The 20693-nt window shown below is 38.7% G+C and overlaps 2 protein-coding genes across 4 annotated transcripts in view; one reads left to right on the top strand and one right to left on the bottom strand.

Moving 5' to 3' along the window:
- Positions 1–2867: 2867 nt before the first annotated feature.
- ssr3 (signal sequence receptor, gamma) lies at positions 2868–5947 on the top strand. The gene is made up of 5 exons (XM_032546131.1): positions 2868–3114; positions 4738–4864; positions 5033–5131; positions 5292–5423; positions 5700–5947. The coding sequence occupies exons 1-5, from the start codon at positions 2982–2984 to the stop codon at positions 5764–5766; spliced, it is 558 nt and encodes a 185-aa protein (XP_032402022.1). The 5' UTR covers positions 2868–2981; the 3' UTR covers positions 5767–5947.
- A 997-nt stretch (positions 5948–6944) lies between these two features.
- The window catches only part of kcnab1a (potassium voltage-gated channel subfamily A regulatory beta subunit 1a), a 102653-nt gene continuing 88904 nt past the window's right edge, over positions 6945–20693 (bottom strand). For all 3 annotated transcript variants that reach the window (XM_032545455.1, XM_032545454.1, XM_032545456.1), the window contains exons 7-15: positions 20646–20689; positions 20444–20530; positions 17033–17118; positions 14138–14258; positions 13210–13304; positions 12860–12980; positions 12458–12546; positions 8834–11233; positions 6945–8784 (exon numbers count right to left, since the gene is read on the bottom strand). In XM_032545455.1, the coding sequence (XP_032401346.1) occupies positions 11144–11233; positions 12458–12546; positions 12860–12980; positions 13210–13304; positions 14138–14258; positions 17033–17118; positions 20444–20530; positions 20646–20689 (733 nt within the window). In that variant the 3' untranslated portion in view covers positions 6945–8784; positions 8834–11143. The remainder of the gene's footprint in view (positions 8785–8833; positions 11234–12457; positions 12547–12859; positions 12981–13209; positions 13305–14137; positions 14259–17032; positions 17119–20443; positions 20531–20645; positions 20690–20693) is intronic.

Below are 20693 nucleotides of genomic sequence, written 5' to 3'. Positions count from 1 at the left end.
TGAATCATTCTGTTTTAATCAAAAGACGTAGCCACATTGGAATCCGTTTTTATCATGGTTTTCTAGCTACCTGTGTGACAGTGCAGCAGGTGAATACACACTCTGAACATTGTGTTTCTTTGACTTTCCAAAGGTGTGGTCCATTCTGGGATCCACTCTGTTCTCTATTTAAATTAATAATATTCCACAAGCTGTTAGTAAAGGTGCTGTATATTTGTAACATTTTGTATGCGTTTAGTTCATCCCGAGTCAATCTTTCGGTGTCTAAAACAAAACTTATTGGATAAATTATCCTTGAATGCTAAGAAACTATAAACTTTGCCCTGTCCCCAAAATCTTGTTGTCACTGCAGATGAAACACTCCGTCAGCAGGTTGCAGAGAGGCCTGGGCAAAGTTCAGACCTAAATCCCATTGAGAATCTCTGGTAAGATTTTAATGTTGATATCTACAAACACTCTCCATCTAAACTAAGAGAGCTTGGTATTTGTTTGGAATATTTCCCTCTATAGTGTAGATGTGTAAAGTTGGCAGAGACATAACCCCAAAGTGCTTGGAGATGCAACTGGAGTGGAAGGTGGTTACACAAAGCCAAGCTACACTTGTCTGATTTATATCTGTTTAAGATTTTGCAAAAACAATAAGTCCTGTCCTTTTCTCTTAAGTATTAAGTACTACTGTATATGTATTTATACAATCCATGTTAGCTTTAGGTATTCAAAGAATAAATCTGACGGGTAATATGCCACAAATTCACCTAGAAATAATAAAAATGTTATCAGGCTGTCTGGTTTGTAAAAAACAGACTTGAATGTGTCTTCTCCTTGTTTCCTGCAGTTTGTTCTAGGCAGTACCATATGTGTGGGGTTTTTGCTCTTTGATGATTATGTCTGTGGTGTCACCAAAGCCAAAGCAATCAGGCTGACAAACATGAGGAAAAAGGGATCGCTACTCTTGCCAGGCAGAATGTTGGCACTGTTATTGGCATCTCCCTCATCCCCTGCCCCACCTCTCCCGTCCCTTGCTTCACCGCTTTGCCTCCTTCCTGCACCCCTGAAGTGAACAGATAATCCCTAAGCCCTATCCCCATTTAAAGACAGGCACATCACGCAAACCTGCCCTCCCTGCAACACACTCTGCCACTCACACAAATACACGCACTCAGTTGCACATGCATGCAGCTTGCTCTCGTGGAAGCAAGAGGAAAATAGCTCAGTGGGGGCTTAAGCAGTGTGTCAGCCACAGCAGCAGAACACATTTCTGTCTGTTTCTTTATTGTCTTCCTTCCACAGTACTAAAACATCCCCGGTGGCAGGCATGTGACAGACTTTGACGATGACATAAGGAGTGGAAGGGACTTTTGAGGAGGCTCATACTTAATAGGTTAGCTTTTATGACGCCATGGTCACACTCAGACACACACCATGGAATGTGACGTGTTTGTCAGATGGGAATGTGTTGAAGAGAACTTTTAAATAGTGCACCAGATATGTGCAGCCTCTGCTGAGGTCTGTAGGGTTAAGATAAAACACACTTTATTTACCACAGACTTTACTTGTTATCATTTTATTGGAGGTGGTGCAGTTTACTTATCCATTCGTATCTCCAAAAAGGTCATACCAACATTCTGATATAGATCTGATAGCTGAGTCAGTAATGAATAAATCAATGCACCCATTGGAATCATAGTGTACTTCTGATTTGCAGGATCTGAAAACACAGCTTGTATTTCTAGTTAGTCTGAACTTTCTGATGTGGTGATACACTCAGGGTCTAACAGTCAACACATTGCAGGAATATAGTCCAAGTGTGAGTAGAAGTTGACCTCTAGTGGCCAAAGTGTGAACCTTACAAGGTAAAAATCACTGTGACTGTGCCTCTTTCAGCCAATAAAATACTACAGGGTAAGAGCTATATCTAGAGAGTAATAGAAATGAAAAATGCAGAAGAAAAATATTGATCATAAAAATAATCAATTAAAAGGAGAAATTGTCACAAATTGTGATAATCTTGTTTCAATGCAAACATGAAGGCTGCAGTCATAGCAACGCACAATAGTGGAAATCCTTTGACCACAGCCTACGCAGATGATCTCTTCATTGTGGACCGTGCCCGGCAGAAACGAATAGTTTATGCCCACGTAAAGACACATTTAAGGCAATTGAGTGACATGTCAGATCATTCAAAACAGTTTACATTGGTATGGTCTGCATGATAGATGACTTGCAAGGTTACCTGACTACAGCACCAGCAGACACAGACATCACCATCTTGAATGGGCCAGGGTCCTTGTGGTGGACAGGGAACCAGCAGGGCTCATTGCTGGTTACTGTCAGAAACAGCCATGTTGTCTCTGACCGGAGAGCATGGCTGCAATTAGCCTACATTGTCTTTAGCATGTGAAGATAAAGCTGGGGTTCAACTATTATTACACCACCCCATTTACAAAACTGATATTCCCACATTTTTTAACCTGTTTGCTTTCTGCGAGAGTATTTGTTTGCGTGTAAGAATGCTGATGACGTCCTGAAAAGAGTTTATGCTAAGCATTGTGGGTTTTATGAATAAGGTGGATCTTAAATAGAAAAGTCTGTATTAAACATAACCTCAAGTTTGAAGAATCCTGATTCATCAAACAAACAAGAGCAGAACAAAAACAGATAGTAAATTTTGTGGTGGTTTTCAATCTTGGTTTTCAAATTAGTGTTGTGCTTTAAGGAATACGCAGTGCTGTCTGACAAATACAAAACAGAAAGACACTGCTGGGGCTCTAACCTTCAGTAAACCACCGCACTTAGTACAACGAAGCCTTTATCTTCCAGCAGGGGGCAGCACTCGGCAATGGCTCCTCGTTTCTCAGAGGAAATGAGTCGATGTAGTTCCAGGTTTGTGCTGACGCGTCCCTTTTCCTCTCATTCACCGACGTGTCAGTCCTCTTCAGTCCGCTCTGAGTAGTTTCCACACCGGCCTCCCTGCCAGAAAAATGCCCCCGAAAGGCAGCAACAAGCAGCAGTCCGAAGAGGACCTCCTCTTGCAGGACTTCAGCAGAAATCTGTCGGCGAAGTCAACGGCTTTGTTTTACGGGAATGCCCTCATCGTTTCAGCCATTCCTATCTGTGAGTACAAGAAAAAAAAAAAAAAACAAACAGCCGCTGCTAACAGCCTCAGCTAACGCTGAAGGGCTAGAAAAGTATAAACAAAAACGAGGAGCGTTTAAGAAAGTAAACGCCACGTAATGGATTAATGATTTAAAGCAACAGTAATGATAGAAATGGCTAAAGTTGTGCTACGTTTGAGAACTCCAGTTCTCATCAAGAACATTGTGTTCACGCACCTTTAAGTTTTCCAAATGTCTTACTACCACAATTTTCTTTTTGTATTTTTTGAGCTGTTGTGATAAACCAGCACAAAGTTGTGAAGTGTGATGGGAGCTGTAAAGATAACAATTAGTGCTGATTTTATGAAAGTAGCAAAAGGAGAGTCACTTTTAAAAGTCATTTCATTTGCAGTTTACCTGCATCATGTCAGGGACACAGCAAACACGTGGAAGGGTAGTCTGCAAAACATTGTGTGGCTAAAAACTAACTAAATATCTTTCTGAACATATCATCGCCATGGTGAAACATGGTGGCAGCATCAGGGAATCTGCTCAAATCTGACTGGATGATGGGTGGAGATAAATGAAGGACTAAACCATCCGAAACCATAAAAAGATTTGAGTCTGGGGATGACTCAAATCTTCCACCCAGCAGTGACGAAACAAAACATACAACCAGATCCACAATTACATGGTTTAGATGAAAGCATATTCATATACTAGAATGACTCAAAATCAGGATCTGAATCCACCTGAGAATCTGTTTTAAAGCTTAAACTGAAGTTCAGATGCTCTCCATCCAGCCTGACTAGACGAGTTGTTTTAAAACGAACTGGTATGTATTTACATCTGTGTTTGCAGCAGGTAGACGTACCCTGAACGACTTGGAAGTAGTAATTGCAGGGTTTCCCCCAGTGTATTATAAGCCTGGCGGGCCACCAGGCTTTACTTGTGCCCCCACCAGGCTTAGCATTGCTTAGTCTTTTTTAAAATGTTTGCATTTTTGTAAGACTTTATAGTTGGTGTTTCGGTATTAATCTTCAATATTTAAATAACGCATAAATATCAAGTGATATTTTCAAATTTCCTGCCAACTTTAAACATTTTTTAACTTGAAAACACAACAGACTGCTGGATGAATAACTGCCCTGGCGCCCAACCACCACTAGCAAGTTTTCTGGGGGGAAACCTCGAATTGGAGCAAAAAGTGGTTCTTCTGAGTTATTGTTTCAGGGGAACTTGATGCACATGCATACAACAGAACATTTTTGACTTTTTACTTTTAAAGATTGAAAAGACGTTTAGATTTTGTGCTCCTTGTCTCCTACTGTGCTGTATTTTGTGTTAGTTACATATACACTAACAAGTACATTCAAGTTTATGGTTGTGATGAAGCTTTTTCAAGATATGGTCCCATTTAAGTCTTTATCATGCAGCTGAGTGATTTAGGGAGAAAATAACTTCGTTAGGATGACCCCAGGGTGCAGTTTTGATAGTTGTGCTTCTTCAATGCAGTTTGTGTTAAAGCAGCGAGAAATGGTTCATTTAAATCCACAAAGGCTACAAATGTTAGTCGAGGTGTAGCATCGACACAATGAAATTGTTTTTCTGATTTTTGTTTTCTTTGCATGTGTCCTCGCAGGGTTGTTCTGGAGGATCTGGCACATGGACCTCGTCCAGTCTGCGGTGCTGTACGCCGTCATGACCCTGGTCAGCACATACCTGGTCGCGTTCGCCTACAAGAACGTCAAGTTTGTACTCAAACACAAGTAAGAATAATGAAAAGAGCCGCTCAGTCGATCACATTGACAAAATAGGAAAATGTTGGCGGAAAGATATATGTAAATTTGCACAATTTCTCAATTTTTGTTTGCCAAGTTAATCTGCTTTGAAATAGAGTTTCAATGAAATTACTGTTTTGTTTGTTTTTGTTTCAGAGTGGCTCAGAAACGAGAGGATGCCGTTTCCAAAGAGGTAACCAGGAAGCTGTCTGAAGCAGACAATCGCAAGATGTCACGCAAAGAGAAGGATGAAAGGTGAGACTTTCTTCCCCTCTTTTTTTGTTAAAGTTGATAAATTAAGCCAAACTGAACATTGTTTTGTCTTTTTAAAAGGAAATAAACCCAAAGCTTTACTGCATTTTATCTGAACATCATTAGCGAGAAAGAGATTGACTCAGTTTTTCCTTTTCTCCAGGATCCTGTGGAAGAAGAATGAGGTGGCCGACTATGAAGCCACCACCTTCTCCATCTTTTACAACAACACCCTCTTTCTGGTGCTCGTCATCGTCGCTTCCTTCTTCTTGCTCAAGAACTTCAACCCCACTGTGTATCCTTTCAGTCAAATTACTTTTCAATGTTGACTACATGGGATTTGTGGAGGTCAAAATTTAAATGCACTGCACAGCTTATTAGAAATTTCTTTTAGAACCACTGCCTAGATCCGAAATGTCATTTTTCCATTCTCGATATGTACTTGGTTCAAGCTACAGATCTTCTTTAATCTGCCTTTCCCCATTTGTGGAGAGAGGGACATTGTAAATATGAAAATTAGTTGTTGCCTTGGAAAAGTGATTTTTTTTCTCCTTAACCTTTTGCTTCCTAGCAACTACATTCTGTCCATCAGCGCCTCTTCAGGACTCATTGCTCTTCTGTCCACCGGCTCCAAGTAAACCAAGAAGAAAATGGACAAGAAGTTGGAGGGATAAATGATGGGTGGGAGTGGGTGAGGATGGAGGATTAAGAAAAAGACACAGGATCTAATTTTTTACAGGTTAGGCATGTGGTTTTGGTGTGGATGCAGAGTTCACTTTCATGAAATTGTTTTTGTAACAAATAAAGCAACCAGCTACACTTGTTTGTGTGTTTCATTCACACCCCTTTAAATATTTTTAAAACCTTTTTTGAACTACAGTAATCTGTTCGAAATGGGGAAAAAATTGAGTCAATCTTTGCTTTTTTTGTATAGGTTTTAATGAGGGCAGCAGGTAGGTGTTGCTAATCCATTAGCAGTTGTGTTTGGCTCTGGAGAAGCAGGAGGTTTTGTTTTAACTGCTCTGAAGCATAGAGGTGGGTTTTGACCCAACGCTATCAAGGAGATAAATCAGAAATTACAGTGAAGCCATTGCTGCTGCCAATCAATCTAGGAAGGATTATGGTGTGGTTTCAGTTCGAATTAATCACTCCACATTTCAAGGGATTAACGTCAAACATTTGAAAACATTAACATTCAAGAAGAGTTTTTCCACCTGAATGTAGAATTGTGGAATATTCAGAGCATTGATTTAAAAAAATATATATCAGAAATAGACTTCTGAGCATGCCCTTAAATCTATTTCAAACACAGGAATCAACTCTGTTCAACTCGAGGGCTGATGTCTTCTAACTCTTAGAGGTTTTTTCTGCTTCAACATACCTGAATCAGCAGGTAGAAGTGTCAAACAAAAACACGTGGTGTATTAACGGAAGCCTATAAGACCTGCTGTCGGAGCACCGTGGCACTTTGTGGTCATTTGCCACTTTCAAATCATGCTCTGCAATAAACAGAGTAAAAGGAGATGTTGAATGACCATGAACTCCCTGTACACCAAACTACTCTGGAGCCAACAGCTGAAGCTCAGCAGGACAATGATGCCAAGCAAACATCAAATGGGAAGCCAGAATGGCTGCAAACTAGAGGTAAGGTTAATCCAGTCAAGGCCCTCAATAATTAGGGAGAATAACTCTTAAAAAAATCAGACTGAAGTTGCTTCTACAAGATCTTAAATGATTTATTCCCATAACTGAATCAAAAGTGGATTTTTCCACATGGCTGTGTTTTATCTTATTTTGCATAAAAGCAAATACACTGTTTTCATTGGCAATGCATGTATTTATTATCACACATTCATATAGAGTATTTACAGAGAGAGCACTCGTCAGCAAAGAGACAGTACACTTGCTTAGAACAGCACATGAGGAAAACAATGTTGGGGGATTTTTGTATCATATTTTACTAAATTAGAATTGAGATTACTGGATCAATTACTTTGTTCCATTTTGTCTTTGTTGTTGCGTAGCTGCTGATGAATGAAATATTTTGCTCTTGCATCCAGCAGCCAGTGAGTCTACCTGTTATATTGCCCATGCCAGCTCTTTTAAATGGCTTCACTGCTTTGAAATCCAGCTTGCTGCAGTCTGTGGAACTAGATGTTTTTTACTTTTTGGTGGATAAGAAACACTAAAGTGTTCAAATATGTGGTTCAAGAATATTTTCCACTAAGCCAGTCATAAAACAATTTGCACTAATTACGCTGCATTTCATATTATTCAACCTTACCTTTTTTTTGTTCTAGTATTTTCCTTATACCGTGAATATTCCAACTAACTGTGCACTCACCTTCACATCTATTCCAACAATGTGAGGCTCAGGGACAAGAAGCAAATCTATTTAAGATGGAATAAAAATTCAGGATACAATTTTCTGCTATGTTAACGGACAAAATACAAGCTAAGGTTTGCGGTTAATCTTTACTTTCAGAGAGTTTCTGCCTTAGAGCTGCAGTTTTGGTTCTGAATGTAATGTTCTGACAATTCTTTGTTGAAATAACAAACCTCATTTAAGTATATAAACATTATACTGAATGCTAAGTAATTTTCCAACATGTTTCAGAGGAACACCTATGCGCCACATACCAACTTTATAATGAAAGACATCCCTGAATGTATCTCTTAGGACCGGGGTGAAGGCACTCTACCAGGCAGCCACAGTCTAACAGACTGATGAGCAAAGTGACGACTTGAACACAGACTCTAAATACAGACACTTAAAACCAGCCAGAATGTATTTCTCACTTAATTCCAGTGATGGAGACTTTTTGTAGTGCAGATCAAGAGATCTTCAAACTTTCTGAAGGTCTTTTTGTTGGATGTTTTCACACATTTGGTCTGACTATGAGTAAATGAATCTTATTGCGTCATTAAAAATCAGGGAAATGGTAAGGTGGAGATAAAAGTAAGAGAAAAAAACAATTACAAGCCGATTAAAGGCATCACCCTTTTGCTGATCATCTGTCTTAGAAGTATTACTGCCTTTTTAAGAATTACCTTGTTGGGGCTAAAAGTGATATTTCTTATTTGTTCGAATACTTTTTCATTGAAACCAACAACACCTAAAGATTCAATTTGTCCAATTTGATCAAATGTGTTGACAAAACCAGTTCTTATCGTTAACTTAGGAGTTTTCTTTTTTATATATCAAGTTTCCAAGGATTAGAATTCAGTTTCAAGTATTGAGCCGACAATGTGTAGAAAAGCAACTAAAGTCAAAAGAAAACTTTGTAAACGAAGGCATTCAGAAAACTGAATCAAATATTGATCAAGACCAGATTACCAGAAAGTCTGTCTCCTTGGAATAATATGTAAAGAAAAGAGGTTTTCCTCCGAACATTTAAACACAAACCTGGTATGTGGAGAACTTGAGTTTCATGATGACTGCTTGTGTTTTTCACAAATTTCAAAACAGCTACATTTCTCTTTCTTGTAAATTAGAAAAAAGCACAATATCCTTTATTTAGACAGCTCACCACCAACGAGTTGGGGAGGGGCAGCCCCAGGTTAATTCCTGTCACGTCATCACTTTCTCTGAGATCCCATTAAAAAACATAAAATCACAAGATCAATTTGACAAAAAATTTTACAGGTCTTAAAATCTTTGCACCTATTGAAACCTCTCGATACTTTAAAATTGGTAACTACTACAAAAAAAATGCATTAGATATTTTCAGCAAATTCCCAGTTCTTTTCTTCCTAAATCAGTTTTGTTTTGAAATGTTTGCGAGGTCCAGGGTTCGTAATCCTTCTGAGGCAGTCGTCTCAAAGTAAGATGTAAGACAAAGGCTGCTTTTCATTTCTCCTCAAAGTGTGGAACCATCTGTCAAGCACAAAAACAGTTCGCTACTGAGATTTAAAGGCCGACTGTGCTGCAAGTCAACACATGGACACCAAGGACAAGACCGTGACTCAGCTGAAACCTGGCCAACATCTTTTTCTACTCATCTCAACGATGGCTTATTTTCCAGATGAAACAGAACTAAGGGAGTACATAAAGGGCAACTGCCACAAACTACTGAAAAGTCAGAATATGAATGATTACGACAGGAGTTTGGTGTTTATCATTAAACCTGTTACATAACTAAGTAAAAACTAATTCAGGCCAGTTCATAGTTAACTTCACAAATGGGAAACAATTCGTACTACATTTGGATTTCCTTGAGGAGAGAAAAATGAAGACTTTGTGGCTGTCGAATCACTCTGAGCGAGGATGATGAAATCTCTGTGATGTGCAGTGAGCAATAAAATATCTCTATTTACATCTCATTTATAGATTTCTCATACAGTACAGCAAAGCCCTCATATGCAAGACAGGCTTCTTGTAGTTTGCTTATGTAACAAGATTAGCCTTAAACCTCTATATATACATTTAACATCCTCAAACAAGCTATTTTTTTCAAATGTCAAAATAGAGTTTTAGATCCTATGAGCAGTTTAGAACAATTATTTTCCACACATGACAAGCTTATTCCGTCATATTGTGGTTTAAAACCAGTGTTTTTCCCCCTCGAATATCTTAAATTGTTTCCATTAATACAGTCAAAGCTCTTTGAAGAAATTAGTGATGCTGCTTCAGTTCACAAGTAAATACTCTTTTTCTTTTGTGACTTTAAGCTGAGCAATCCACATGTTTTACTCGTCTCCGTTTTGTGGAAGATGTCTGCAGTTCCTTAAAATTTCCACACGAGGGCGACATGCGTCACGTTTGCCCATTTCTTCTCGAGTCCAGTTCTTTTTCTTTTTCTTTTTTCTTTCTGGTACCACAATCCGCTTGCTTCACCAGAGTCACACAGCAGACAAGCTTGCAGCATTTTGGACCAAAAACTTATCAAAAAGAAGAAGGAGGCACACTGTAGCAGAGAAACATGCATCTGGTTGTTGCTATACTCAGGGATCTGCAGCCAGAAATATCTATTCACTAGCCTACTGTAAATATAGGGATCGATTGCATTTAGAAGGCATTTTAAAGACGAGTCGAGCCGATGAGTGTCGAGGTCTTATTTATATTCATAAAGCTTGTTTTTGCAAGACGTGTGAGGGAGTCACCTTGTTGTTGGTAACGACTGGAAGATGTTTCATCCCAGGACTTTAGCAGGCACCTCTGACAAAGGAGGTGAGAGTTTGAAGCGCTTATGGTAATTTATTTTGCTACGCTGTTTGGCATATTAATAAAAGGTTTGAATAAGGGATTTGTTCAGCATGCATCTGAGGTCTCTACTCATTTGAGGTTTGTCTAATTTCTATACATAAGGTGCCTCTACTGGAGTACTTTGCTATGCAACAAAACATGTTTGCAATATGAATTTTGTGCTTAAATGAATTGTTAATACAAGCCTTATATGTTTTCTGATGAATTATTAAGGTGCACTTAAAAAAGGCACTTTAATTTTAAATAGTTCTGCAATGCCTCTGTCTTCATGAACCATCTGGAGTTAATGAGGAGTCCAATATCTCTAAAAATGAGATGTAGTAGTGAACATATTAAAATCTCGACATAAATGAGTATCAGAACTTTAACCTTTTCTAACAGTGGGTCTAGTGTTTCAATAATTTACGCATGCTGTTGGATCTAAGCTACTCTGGTCTCTGCATAGTTCTATTTCTGTATCTTTGCACGCTAGCCGAGTAGCAAATGCCTTTGATTGGTGGTGGAAAGTTTTGATCGACTAAGCTGCGGTTGAGGCCATGGAAAGCCTGAGCTTTTCTTGGCTAAGCTGGACTGCACCTGAGATGAAAGCGGTAGAGCTGATCGAACCATAGGTCTCGGCTGAAGATAGTTACAGAATGCAATGCTTGGATGTAGCAAGGTTGTCCGTTTCCGGCTAGAGTGGTCTGTGGCTTGTTAGGCACATCCAAGGAGAGAGCTGTGGATCTGAACTCTGAACCAAGGAGGGTTCAAGGTGTAGGTGAAGTTAGGTAGTCGTCAGTAGACCTCTTGTCGGTCCATCAGCCCGGTCTCTAAGAGCGATAGTCCTTCTTAGTGTATGGTCTGTTGCCAAGGATGTGGTCAATGTCCGACACAATGTGAGAGGTCATCTTAGGGAGGACCTGGACAAAACAGAGAGTTTTTACCTGAGGCTGAAAGCAGGAAAAAAAGTGAGACAAATGGAACCAAAGGTTATATTATGAGTATATTGCAAAAGATGTAAAGATGAAAAAGTGGCCATTTTCATCCATCTGTTTTTTTAAGTTTCCACATTTAAAGCCTGCCCACAGTCAAAACATTCACTGTAAACAGGACTTAACCATTTGTATTTATACTTTAAAAAGTGGCTGTCAATACATAAATAAGGAAGACAAACTCTAGAACTATGACTATGGAAAAATATGAACTTTTGACATTGCAGATCTGTAGGAAACATTTTGGTTAGATGTTTTACTGAACCTTATGCACATCCTCTGAAACTAATCCTGAACATGGTTGACTATAACTAGTGATGTGGCGTTCACAAACAATCTGATTCTTTTGAACGACTCTATACCGTGAACTATAGGACTCAATTCTGTCAGTGAGAGCCATTCTTTGATTTTTACATCTTTGCTTGCTGCACTGCACACTGCAGTAATTATCATTCTTTTTCATTTAAAATGATACTTATTTAAAAGTCAAATAAATAAAGTAAAACAAATGGCTGGACATATCACTTCATGGTGGCAGATGTATAGTGATATACACTGACACAGGAGAGAGGGTAGCAGTAGTCACGGTACGCTCCCTTCTCCTTGGTTTCTTCTGTTTGTTGTTCAATGTTCATAGTTGGGTGTTTACCATTAATGTGTTGCCTTAATTATTACATTTCATGATTCACAAAAAGATTTTTGTTTCTGCCAAAGCAACTCAAGTCCACATTTTTCCTCTACTGGTTGTTACATTTTCCTTTTTTATGACAAATAACACTCAAATGTTACTAATGCACACAACACTTGCAGAAAAGCTACATGGAATAGGGATAAAATGGCTTGTTCTTAGAAAAATTTACTTTTTAAAACATTTATCATTTGAACTCTTTGAAGTGAATGAATCCTGAAGATTTCCTGGAAAGAGCCATAAAGTCCCACCCCTAATGCTGACTATCCACAACAAAACCAGCCACTATGGTTTTCAAAATCACAAGTGATGCATGAACGAAATAATTACCAAAAAACAATTAATTACTAATTAATTTGAATTGAACACGGCATGACATTATCCACACGTGTAACGCCCCAGATGCATGTGAAACAAGGCAGGTGAAAACAGAAAAGTGGGCTTGTGTTTGTGCGTGTTTGTACCTGGATGGCCCCGAGGTTTTCTGTAAGCTGCTCAGGGTTGGATGTTCCCAGAAGGACTGAGCTCACTCCTTCGTTTCTTAAACACCATGCTGGAGAAAATCGCAATGAATACCCCCTCCCTGATAACTAAGCACTGAATATTATAAACAGGAGAAAGGTCAGCATTCAGTCTGTCCTTCAACTGCATGCGGGATTCTCAGTGGAGTTAGCTTTGTTTTTAACTTTAGTGTTCTGTAATACTGTCGAATACAAGAATGAATATGAAATGTCTGCACTTTAGTGTAACAGGCAGTCAGTCCTAGCTAGAAAACATGCATTTTGATGATATCTTTTGAAGGTTAACATTACTGTCAAGATGCAGTCTAAGATGCTCCTTCAGCAGAATGTGCCACTCAGCCTTACCCACAGCCAGCTGAGGCAACGTGCAGCCCAGCTTCTCTGCAATGTGGTTTAGCTCCTTCAGCTTAGCTTGCTGCTTTCTTCCATCCTCGCTTACTATTTTCTCCTTCAGCCACTGATACGACTGGCAGAAGATACGAGACAGACAGAATGAGTGATCAGTAGAACAAGAAGACATTTCAAGAGACTAAGAACAAGAAAGACTAAAAAAAGGGGAAAAAAAGGTACATTTTGCCATTTCAGTCAGAGCTGCATGCTTTAGGCATCATACAATAAAGGCTCTATTTAAATTCTTCAACCTGCTCTAGTAAATGTTGTGCAGAGCATAGTAGGTGACCTTTAGGCATACTGACCTTCATTGAGGCCCTTGACGATTCTGGGATGCCGTTTTCATATTTTCCCGTAATGATGCCACACGCTAGTGGTGACCAAGTCATTGCTCCGACTCCTGTGATGATGGAATTCAAAATGGGAGTTAAGACATGGAGTTGCAGTCTCCAGCTGAACTTCTGCCTCACAGGGCACCGCTCCCCTGCTCGGGTCCTCTAGACTAGTGGCAGCAGAATATAGCAACCACCTGGTGGAATCTGCTGAGCTCATTATACAAACTATTTCTCAGCTCAGCGCTCCACAGTTGTAAACAGCATCATGGGGGAGCGCTGTTGTGATGACATGCTGATGGGGGAGTGGCGGAAAGAATAAGATCTTTTTAAAAAGACAGAGGCCAATTTCAAGAAATGTATTGCAAAGTCAAATTTTTCCTTTAAGTTGTTTTTGCCGAATGCAGCATTTTTATAAGAACTGAAGGCAACATGGTTACTTTATGATGCTAGAAAATGGCACCATGTGCTGGGAAAATACATAAAAGCCTCCTTTAAATGAAATCATCATTTTAAAACCATATTTTGTATTAGACTAGATTATATTTTTCTGGTATTAAAACTTATCTGAGAGGGACGAAAAAGTAAAACCAAAAGACATCTATAGAAGGACAAATACATTTTCTTATCACTTCAACTATAGATGTAGATATTCATGTTTTAGGTAACATGTCAGAACATTACAGTAGATTTCATAACCAGGTTAAGTTTGTGTTGAATCAGTACTTTTAGCCTGTCCTGTAAAAACGTCTACTGGACAAAATAGATTAAGGTTGAGGAAATGACTTGTAGGTGCTGGTTGTACATGCAGTGAATGAAAAAGTGTCTTTTTTTTTAAAATCAGCAGCCTGGTCAGCCCAGCAAAAAGACATTTTTACACATTGACATAAAGAATACTTGCCTATTTTATGATAAAGTTCAGGGAGTTGCACCTCCACTTTCTCTCTCTGAAAGAGGTGATATTCTGCCTGTTCGCACACCGGAGGGATCAAATTAAACTGCCGTGCCACCGAATACGCCTCCTAGTAATTTAAGAGAATTAAAAAAAAGGGGAAATGAATAGTTATTGTTATACTGTAGTCTAATTATAAAGTGATTTTCATACTATATCATTCTCGTTCAGATATATATGCCTGCAAGAGCAAGGCCAAATTTGTAATGCACAGCTTAGAGTCAGATAATCAATCTTCTGTACTGATTCCCTGAGACATCATAGTTAAAGCTTTTAATCATATCTATTCTTTCCCTGTGTATTTTAAGAGCAAAATACTGAAGCAAGCATACAAACATGTTTTTCTCCTTGTTTTTTCTATAAAGTGTCACAGCACAGCACATATAAACCCAATTCTAGTTATAACCCTGAAAACCTTGAAAACATCAAAACTTGTAGGTGTCAGTGAATTCCCAGTCTTCAGCCATCAGAAAGTTAGATAAGCGACTCCCTCGCCCCAAACGCTCACAATAAAATGGTTGACTATTTAAACCATCTTTTATTTGTTTGTCTCCTGCCCTCATCCAGCCTAACAATGTCTAGCTACCCTCATGTACTGCAGTTTGTGACATACGGCTCCAGCCTGATCATGTGGGTCGGAGCGCACATACAACAAATAGCTGCCTTGTCACGTACACTTCAACGCCCCCTTTTAGCCCCCTTCATTACCGAAGCTGTCTAAATAACAGAGCTGTCACTAGGGCCTGAACTATTCAAGGATATAAACTCCCTTTCAGCGAGATCACAGGGAGAGAAGATGAATACAGATTGCAGCGTGTCTACAAAGGGCGTGAAGAAGAGGATATAAGATGGGTGTTTTGTTCACCGCTGTTAGTTTGTGCTCCCAGTCTCAGATCTTCAGGGAAACACAGGATTGTCTTAGCCTTAATTACAAGCTCATGTAGGTGCATCAGGAGTTACGTGACCAGGGGTCACTGGTTGTTTTATTTCATTCAGTATCAAGCACTCTTACCCGGGTGTCTGAATCAAGAGTGACCAGACTCTGACTTGTCTCTAACCACCTTTGTATTTTGATTCAAAACTTCATTTTAGTGATCAGTATCAGTGATCATTCTTGGTGGATCTCTTTCAATTCTGTCAAACTCCTCCTTACCTGGCCGGACCATAAACCTTGATAACACCAGAACCACAACAGGCCTGGATTTAACATTGCTGCATGATCTGAGAATATTTCTCTCCAGATTGATCTTGGGAGGCCAGTTGTGAAAAACAATAACCAAAGGTTCAAATGTTTCTTTTTTGCTGCTGCATATAAACAATCTTCCATCTTGGCTATTTCTTCAACCTGCTGGTTTCTTGCCTTTCTCCATCCCTGCCTGCAGTAAAATATTTGGATAGAAGCTACTTTTGCTGATCGTGAGGCCTGTTATTCTGCTTCCTGTGGTCTTTACGAAGGCTAAAATCTCATTAGTGGAACATTTTTATTACCAAATATCTCCAACAATCCTGCCAAAGAGATGTTCTTGCGGCCTAAAGTTGTGATGATGCTTAGGCTATGAGGAAGGTCCCCCAAACTGCGCAGAAAGAGGGCAGCTTTCCTCTTGAAATATTTAGGAGGACATGGTAAAAGAGCAGTGGGCCTGAGGATTCACGCCATGATGCCATTCTCATAAATTCAGACCTCAAGTTGTCCACTACTACCTGCCAGAGTTCTAAGTCTTTATTTCCTGACATTTGGCTCTGTTCCTCAAAGTTCTGTTGGCGACCTTTTCCAGGTGAAAAACTGGCTCCTCAATTATTGATGGGATAGAATTAGGATTCCTCCTGTGTTTTCCTCACTTCCCTCAGAAGTAAGAAATGTGTTCAAGCAGGAGATCTTCATGTTCAGTTCCAGATTATTCGATTTTCTTTGAATGCAAGTCAATTGCTCTAAAGTAACCTGCATGTGTGGGATAAGACACAATGTCACATGCAGTTTATGTAGTTTAGTGAAATAAATGCCGTTGCTACACATCAACATGTGTGTATTAGACTAGCAATTATGTTAAGATAAAACTTATTTTAAAGGAGACTGGATCAAACAACAGAAAGTGACATGTTGGTGTAACTACCTTGTAAGTAGCATTGTTCAGCATAGATTGTGAATACAAAGTCATGCAGTTTTCACATAGAGCAGCAGTCACATTATGTGCTGTGAATAGTTTGTCTATTGTTCATTTTTTTACTTCCTGCTGTCAAACTCTTCCTGAGCAGAATCGAGGGTCTGACGTGAAAGCTGTCAGAAAGGCAACGTGATCGTCCAGAACGAGGTCACTGTGGAAGTTTTCTAAATTTTAGGATCACTGATGATAATTTGGCTTTTAGAATCTTGTAAAACAAAAAGACAAATCACAGTCCAGAGCTCAATAAACACAACGTAGAGCAATCCAGAGCTTCATATGTGGCACAACCAGCCAGTCCAAGAGACATGCTCAGTGTTTGCTGATGCTTGCCTACTGGAGCTCTTAAAGTGACCAAAAATGTGTTTAAAATCCTTCATATTGCAGCTGAAATTGTGCAAACCATTGTAATCCTGGTCAAGGATGCTGATGTTATATGAAATAAATTATATTTCTGGCGTTAAAGTAAAGGCAGTGTTACATTTTAATTATACTAGGATGTGACTTCATAACAAGCTTAGACTGAAAATGTAATCTTCAGGACTCAGGAGGATGATGTGTACTGGTTTTACTTTCCTGGAATGTTCCACACTGCATTGAGTTATTTCAGGTACTTTCCTCTTTTATTTTAGTTACTCCAAGAAAATCTGCTAGAGACATTTAAGAAAAGCGGAGAGGTACTTACCATGATCTCCATAGCTGTCCACCGAGACGTCCCCCAATACATGGCCATGCCTTGGTTTATCACGTAGGTCATAGCTCGAACAATTTCTGCAGAAAAAGCAGATTTTAAATAATACCAATCAGCTGGATAGAGGGTAAGCAAGTCATTGATTTAATTCACTAAATGAAGTGTTAACAGCAGAACAATACTCATCTAATGTTAACAAAAACATAAACACTGTCGATCCTTTTACGGGATTAAAAAGGCATTAAATAGTCGCTTCCAATGAGTTTCAGTCATAAAAGGAGAAAAGAAGTATTTTCTAGTTCTATGACCACTACGAGTTTGGTTTGTGTACTTTTCTTCCCCAAGAATACATAAAAAAGAAGAACATATTCTGGGGCTGAGACAATTAATCAAATGAATTCTGATTAATCTGTAATTTCAGTATAAATGCTGTAAAACTTGCCATTTGCTGAAAGAACACTCTCAGAGCAGATATTGTACAAAGAATGTATACATTAAGATAAAAAAACATTCTTTGTTTATAAATGAATTTTACCCAGAACTCCTCTAGTTGCATAATTAAGTTTTACCAAGTTAAAATTCTGTAAAAAAAAAAAAAATGTTTAAAGAAATCTCTTATTAAGCACCTTTTGCTATCCAGTCATTCATTGGCTAATTGAAAAACCAGTCAAAATCTGAGCTGTATTGATGATAAATGAAACAGGGCTGAATTTTTCACATGTTGATGTTAGAAGTAGCTTTTAGCTGCAAATTATCAAGCGTATAGTGAAGGAATGCTTTGTTAATGCATTTTTGGTAATGAGATTTTCTTTTATCGGAAAACTGAAAATTAATAATTTGCTTATTTTTATTTTCCTTTTTACTTGTAACCCTAAAAGGTCAGTAGAAAAATCTGCAGAATGTCCTACTTATTTTATCAGATTACTCAATCGTAAGAATAATCCACAGAATAATTGATTTCTAAATTTATGGTTAGTTACAGCCCTAATATCTTAAGGCAACATGTTGTTAATCAGTGATAGCCATCAGACACTGTGAGACCGAGCCAAAGAGAGAAGAAGCAAAAGCAGAGGAGGCGTTTTATTTGTGCAAACTTTCCAGTCTAGAATAAACGATTGAATATTCTGTATTCAATGATGGTAGTGTGAAAATACCATCCCTTGAGGGACAGCAGTTCATAATTTAGTTCTATTTTTGTAAAAAATAAAAAATAAAAATACTACTACCTGTAAATTGGTTTGTCCCAAACTTTTAAAACTCAGGAATTTTCTAACAAGCTCACATACTCAAAGCCCCTGTGATCACATTCAATCTGCTGCATTTTTAACAGAGCAATTAAAACTCAAACACTGCTGACTGGGCAAGCTGGGAGCAGTCAGGGCCAACAAAAACTCAAATTAGGACCGTCGTTATGGTTATTCATCATCACAATATGTTCACTCCAATTATAGCGCCATCCGTCACTGTGGCGGGACTCTTATTTTTCACTTTGCACAAGTAGTTCTCGGCAAGACAGCAGATAATGTATAGTAATAAAACAAATAATGAGAAAACAAATAATGGCAACAGAGTTCTAGGGCGGGAGGAGGAAACGTGCAATCGCTGACTAGAATAAAAGCAAAGTCCAAAAGATCCACCAGAACTTAAAGAAAGGCTTTTAATTTTCCTTTTCATTCAGCAAGAGATAATTAATAAGCTGTCTTTCTGAACTGCCTCCTGGCAAAGGAAATAACATGCTGCAATAAAACAACAAAATGTCAATTTCTTTGTTCCTGCTGTGTGTTTCCAACCCTCATCCTGCCCTCCTGACATTTTGTCTGTTTTCTAACCATGCTGGGTTCACATTTAAATGCAACCTGACACAATTTCCGGACCATGTAGTAGGAGTGAGTACAAAGCAAGTCTGTGGAAAGCAGGACAACGTTTCTGATGCTTGAAGGAGGAAGTGACCAGCGAGGGTTCGTAGTGGGGGGGGGGGGGGGGGGGGGGGGGGGGGGGGGGGGAATGAGCAGGACAAAAGCAATCAATAAGAAGCCGCTGGAATAAGAAAAGGGAAAAGTTTTATTGTTTTTTTAGAACCACAGTTCACAGAGCTAAACCAGAAAAGAAAACAAGGTTTCCACAATAAGGTGTTCAGATCCAAACACCATATCAATTTCCAGCACATTTTCAAATAAATTGAAAACCATTAATCATATGTAAACTACCAAATAAGAGTAAATATACTTTATCAGCTACATTTTAGACCTTTTAGAGGAACAAATAAGGAGTTAAGTTAAATTCATCAGTATCAGTAAAAGTCAGTCATTAAAGGTGTCGTCATTCTTGTTCTTATTTATTGTATGTTATATTCTCTAAAAATTTATTTTATGTGGATCTAGCTGTGAAGAAATAAGTACATTTTCTCTCAAATATGGAGCATATGGGCAGCTTAGAATGTATTTCATGTATATTGGGATAAAGGGTGTAAAATGTAAAGGGTGAATTTGGCTGTGATCTCATTGACTGACTTTATTTCCTTTTTTTTTCAATAAATCCCCTGACCTCCTGGGAACAAAGTGTAAATGCGTTACAGCAGTGGTTCCCAAAGATTTTCTTCTGGGCCCCCCCAGTGTTGCTAAAGATTTTATTTTATAATAAAATCCCCCCCACCCCAAAAAAAAAAAAAAAAAAGTCAACTGGGCACACACATCGTTCAACCAGACATAAATCTATACACATATTTTGTTTTCAAACTCCACTGAAGTTTATTTCACACTTCAGGTTGTAACAAAACAAACTACAAACCATCTTTACAGTGAAACACTTTTGTGTAACTGTTTTTTTTTTTTTTTTTTCCATTCATCCATACAGCTTCCCGCGCCCCCCCTGCAATGGCCCTGCGCCCCCCACAGGGGGCGCATCCAACACTTTGGGAACCACTGGGTTACAGTATGTATGGTCTATAAGCACCTCTCTAATGGTCAAGTTTGTATTCCCAGAAAAAAATGCCAGAATTACAAAAATACAAAAACTCCTTCTAAGCTTTTAATTTGGAGGTTGACGCAAAAAAAAACATATTAACTCTACATAAAGACAAGACTTTAATTTATTTTTTCCAGACAAGTCCTCCATTCTGAAACAGGCTGCAGGTTCAGCACTTTAATTGCTTTATTAAATTGTTTTGGCAAAGAAAAAGGACAACTTAAGAACAGCTCTTTGTCATTATGTTGTGGCTCCTTCCTTGCATCTGCGTATCAGTTTGCATCAAGAAGATTACAATTTGTAAGAGCTAAAATTTTAATAGGATGAGAAGCCAATCATGCTTTGCAGCAGAACAACTGAGGTTCCACAGTGTTTCATTGTGAAACAGACTTTTCATGATTTCCCTGAGTTGGACAGATGAATATGGATAAGATGACTCACCCTCCATAGGAGTATTGCTGTCTGGGCGGTTGGCAAAAACTACGTCTACGTACTCCATCTGCATCCTTTGTAGGGAACCTTTCAGACCTGAGAGATAAATGAAAAAAATAAAGCTAAATGGAAGGTTTCAAAGTACATTTAGAAGAGATTTTTGTTTTTGAGCTTATAATAAACTCAAGGTAACCAAAAAATAAAGTTTCACCTTCAATAATGTGCTTCCTTGACAATCCTCTTTCTGTCTCGGCTCTGA

This window comes from Xiphophorus hellerii, chromosome 18, assembly GCF_003331165.1.
Source record: "Xiphophorus hellerii strain 12219 chromosome 18, Xiphophorus_hellerii-4.1, whole genome shotgun sequence".
Lineage (NCBI taxonomy): Eukaryota > Metazoa > Chordata > Actinopteri > Cyprinodontiformes > Poeciliidae > Xiphophorus > Xiphophorus hellerii.
Note: the sequence above shows the minus strand (reverse complement) of the source record. Positions and strands in the feature narration are given on the sequence as shown.

Bases quoted from the DNA above. Each gene is read 5' to 3' on its own strand.
- ssr3 (XM_032546131.1), top strand. From the start codon at position 2,982: ATGCCCCCGAAAGGCAGCAACAAGCAGCAGTCCGAAGAGGACCTCCTC. The intron at 5,132-5,291 runs GTGAGACTTTCT...CCTTTTCTCCAG, and splicing joins CGCAAAGAGAAGGATGAAAG to GATCCTGTGGAAGAAGAATG. The intron at 5,424-5,699 runs GTATCCTTTCAG...TTTGCTTCCTAG, and splicing joins AAGAACTTCAACCCCACTGT to CAACTACATTCTGTCCATCA.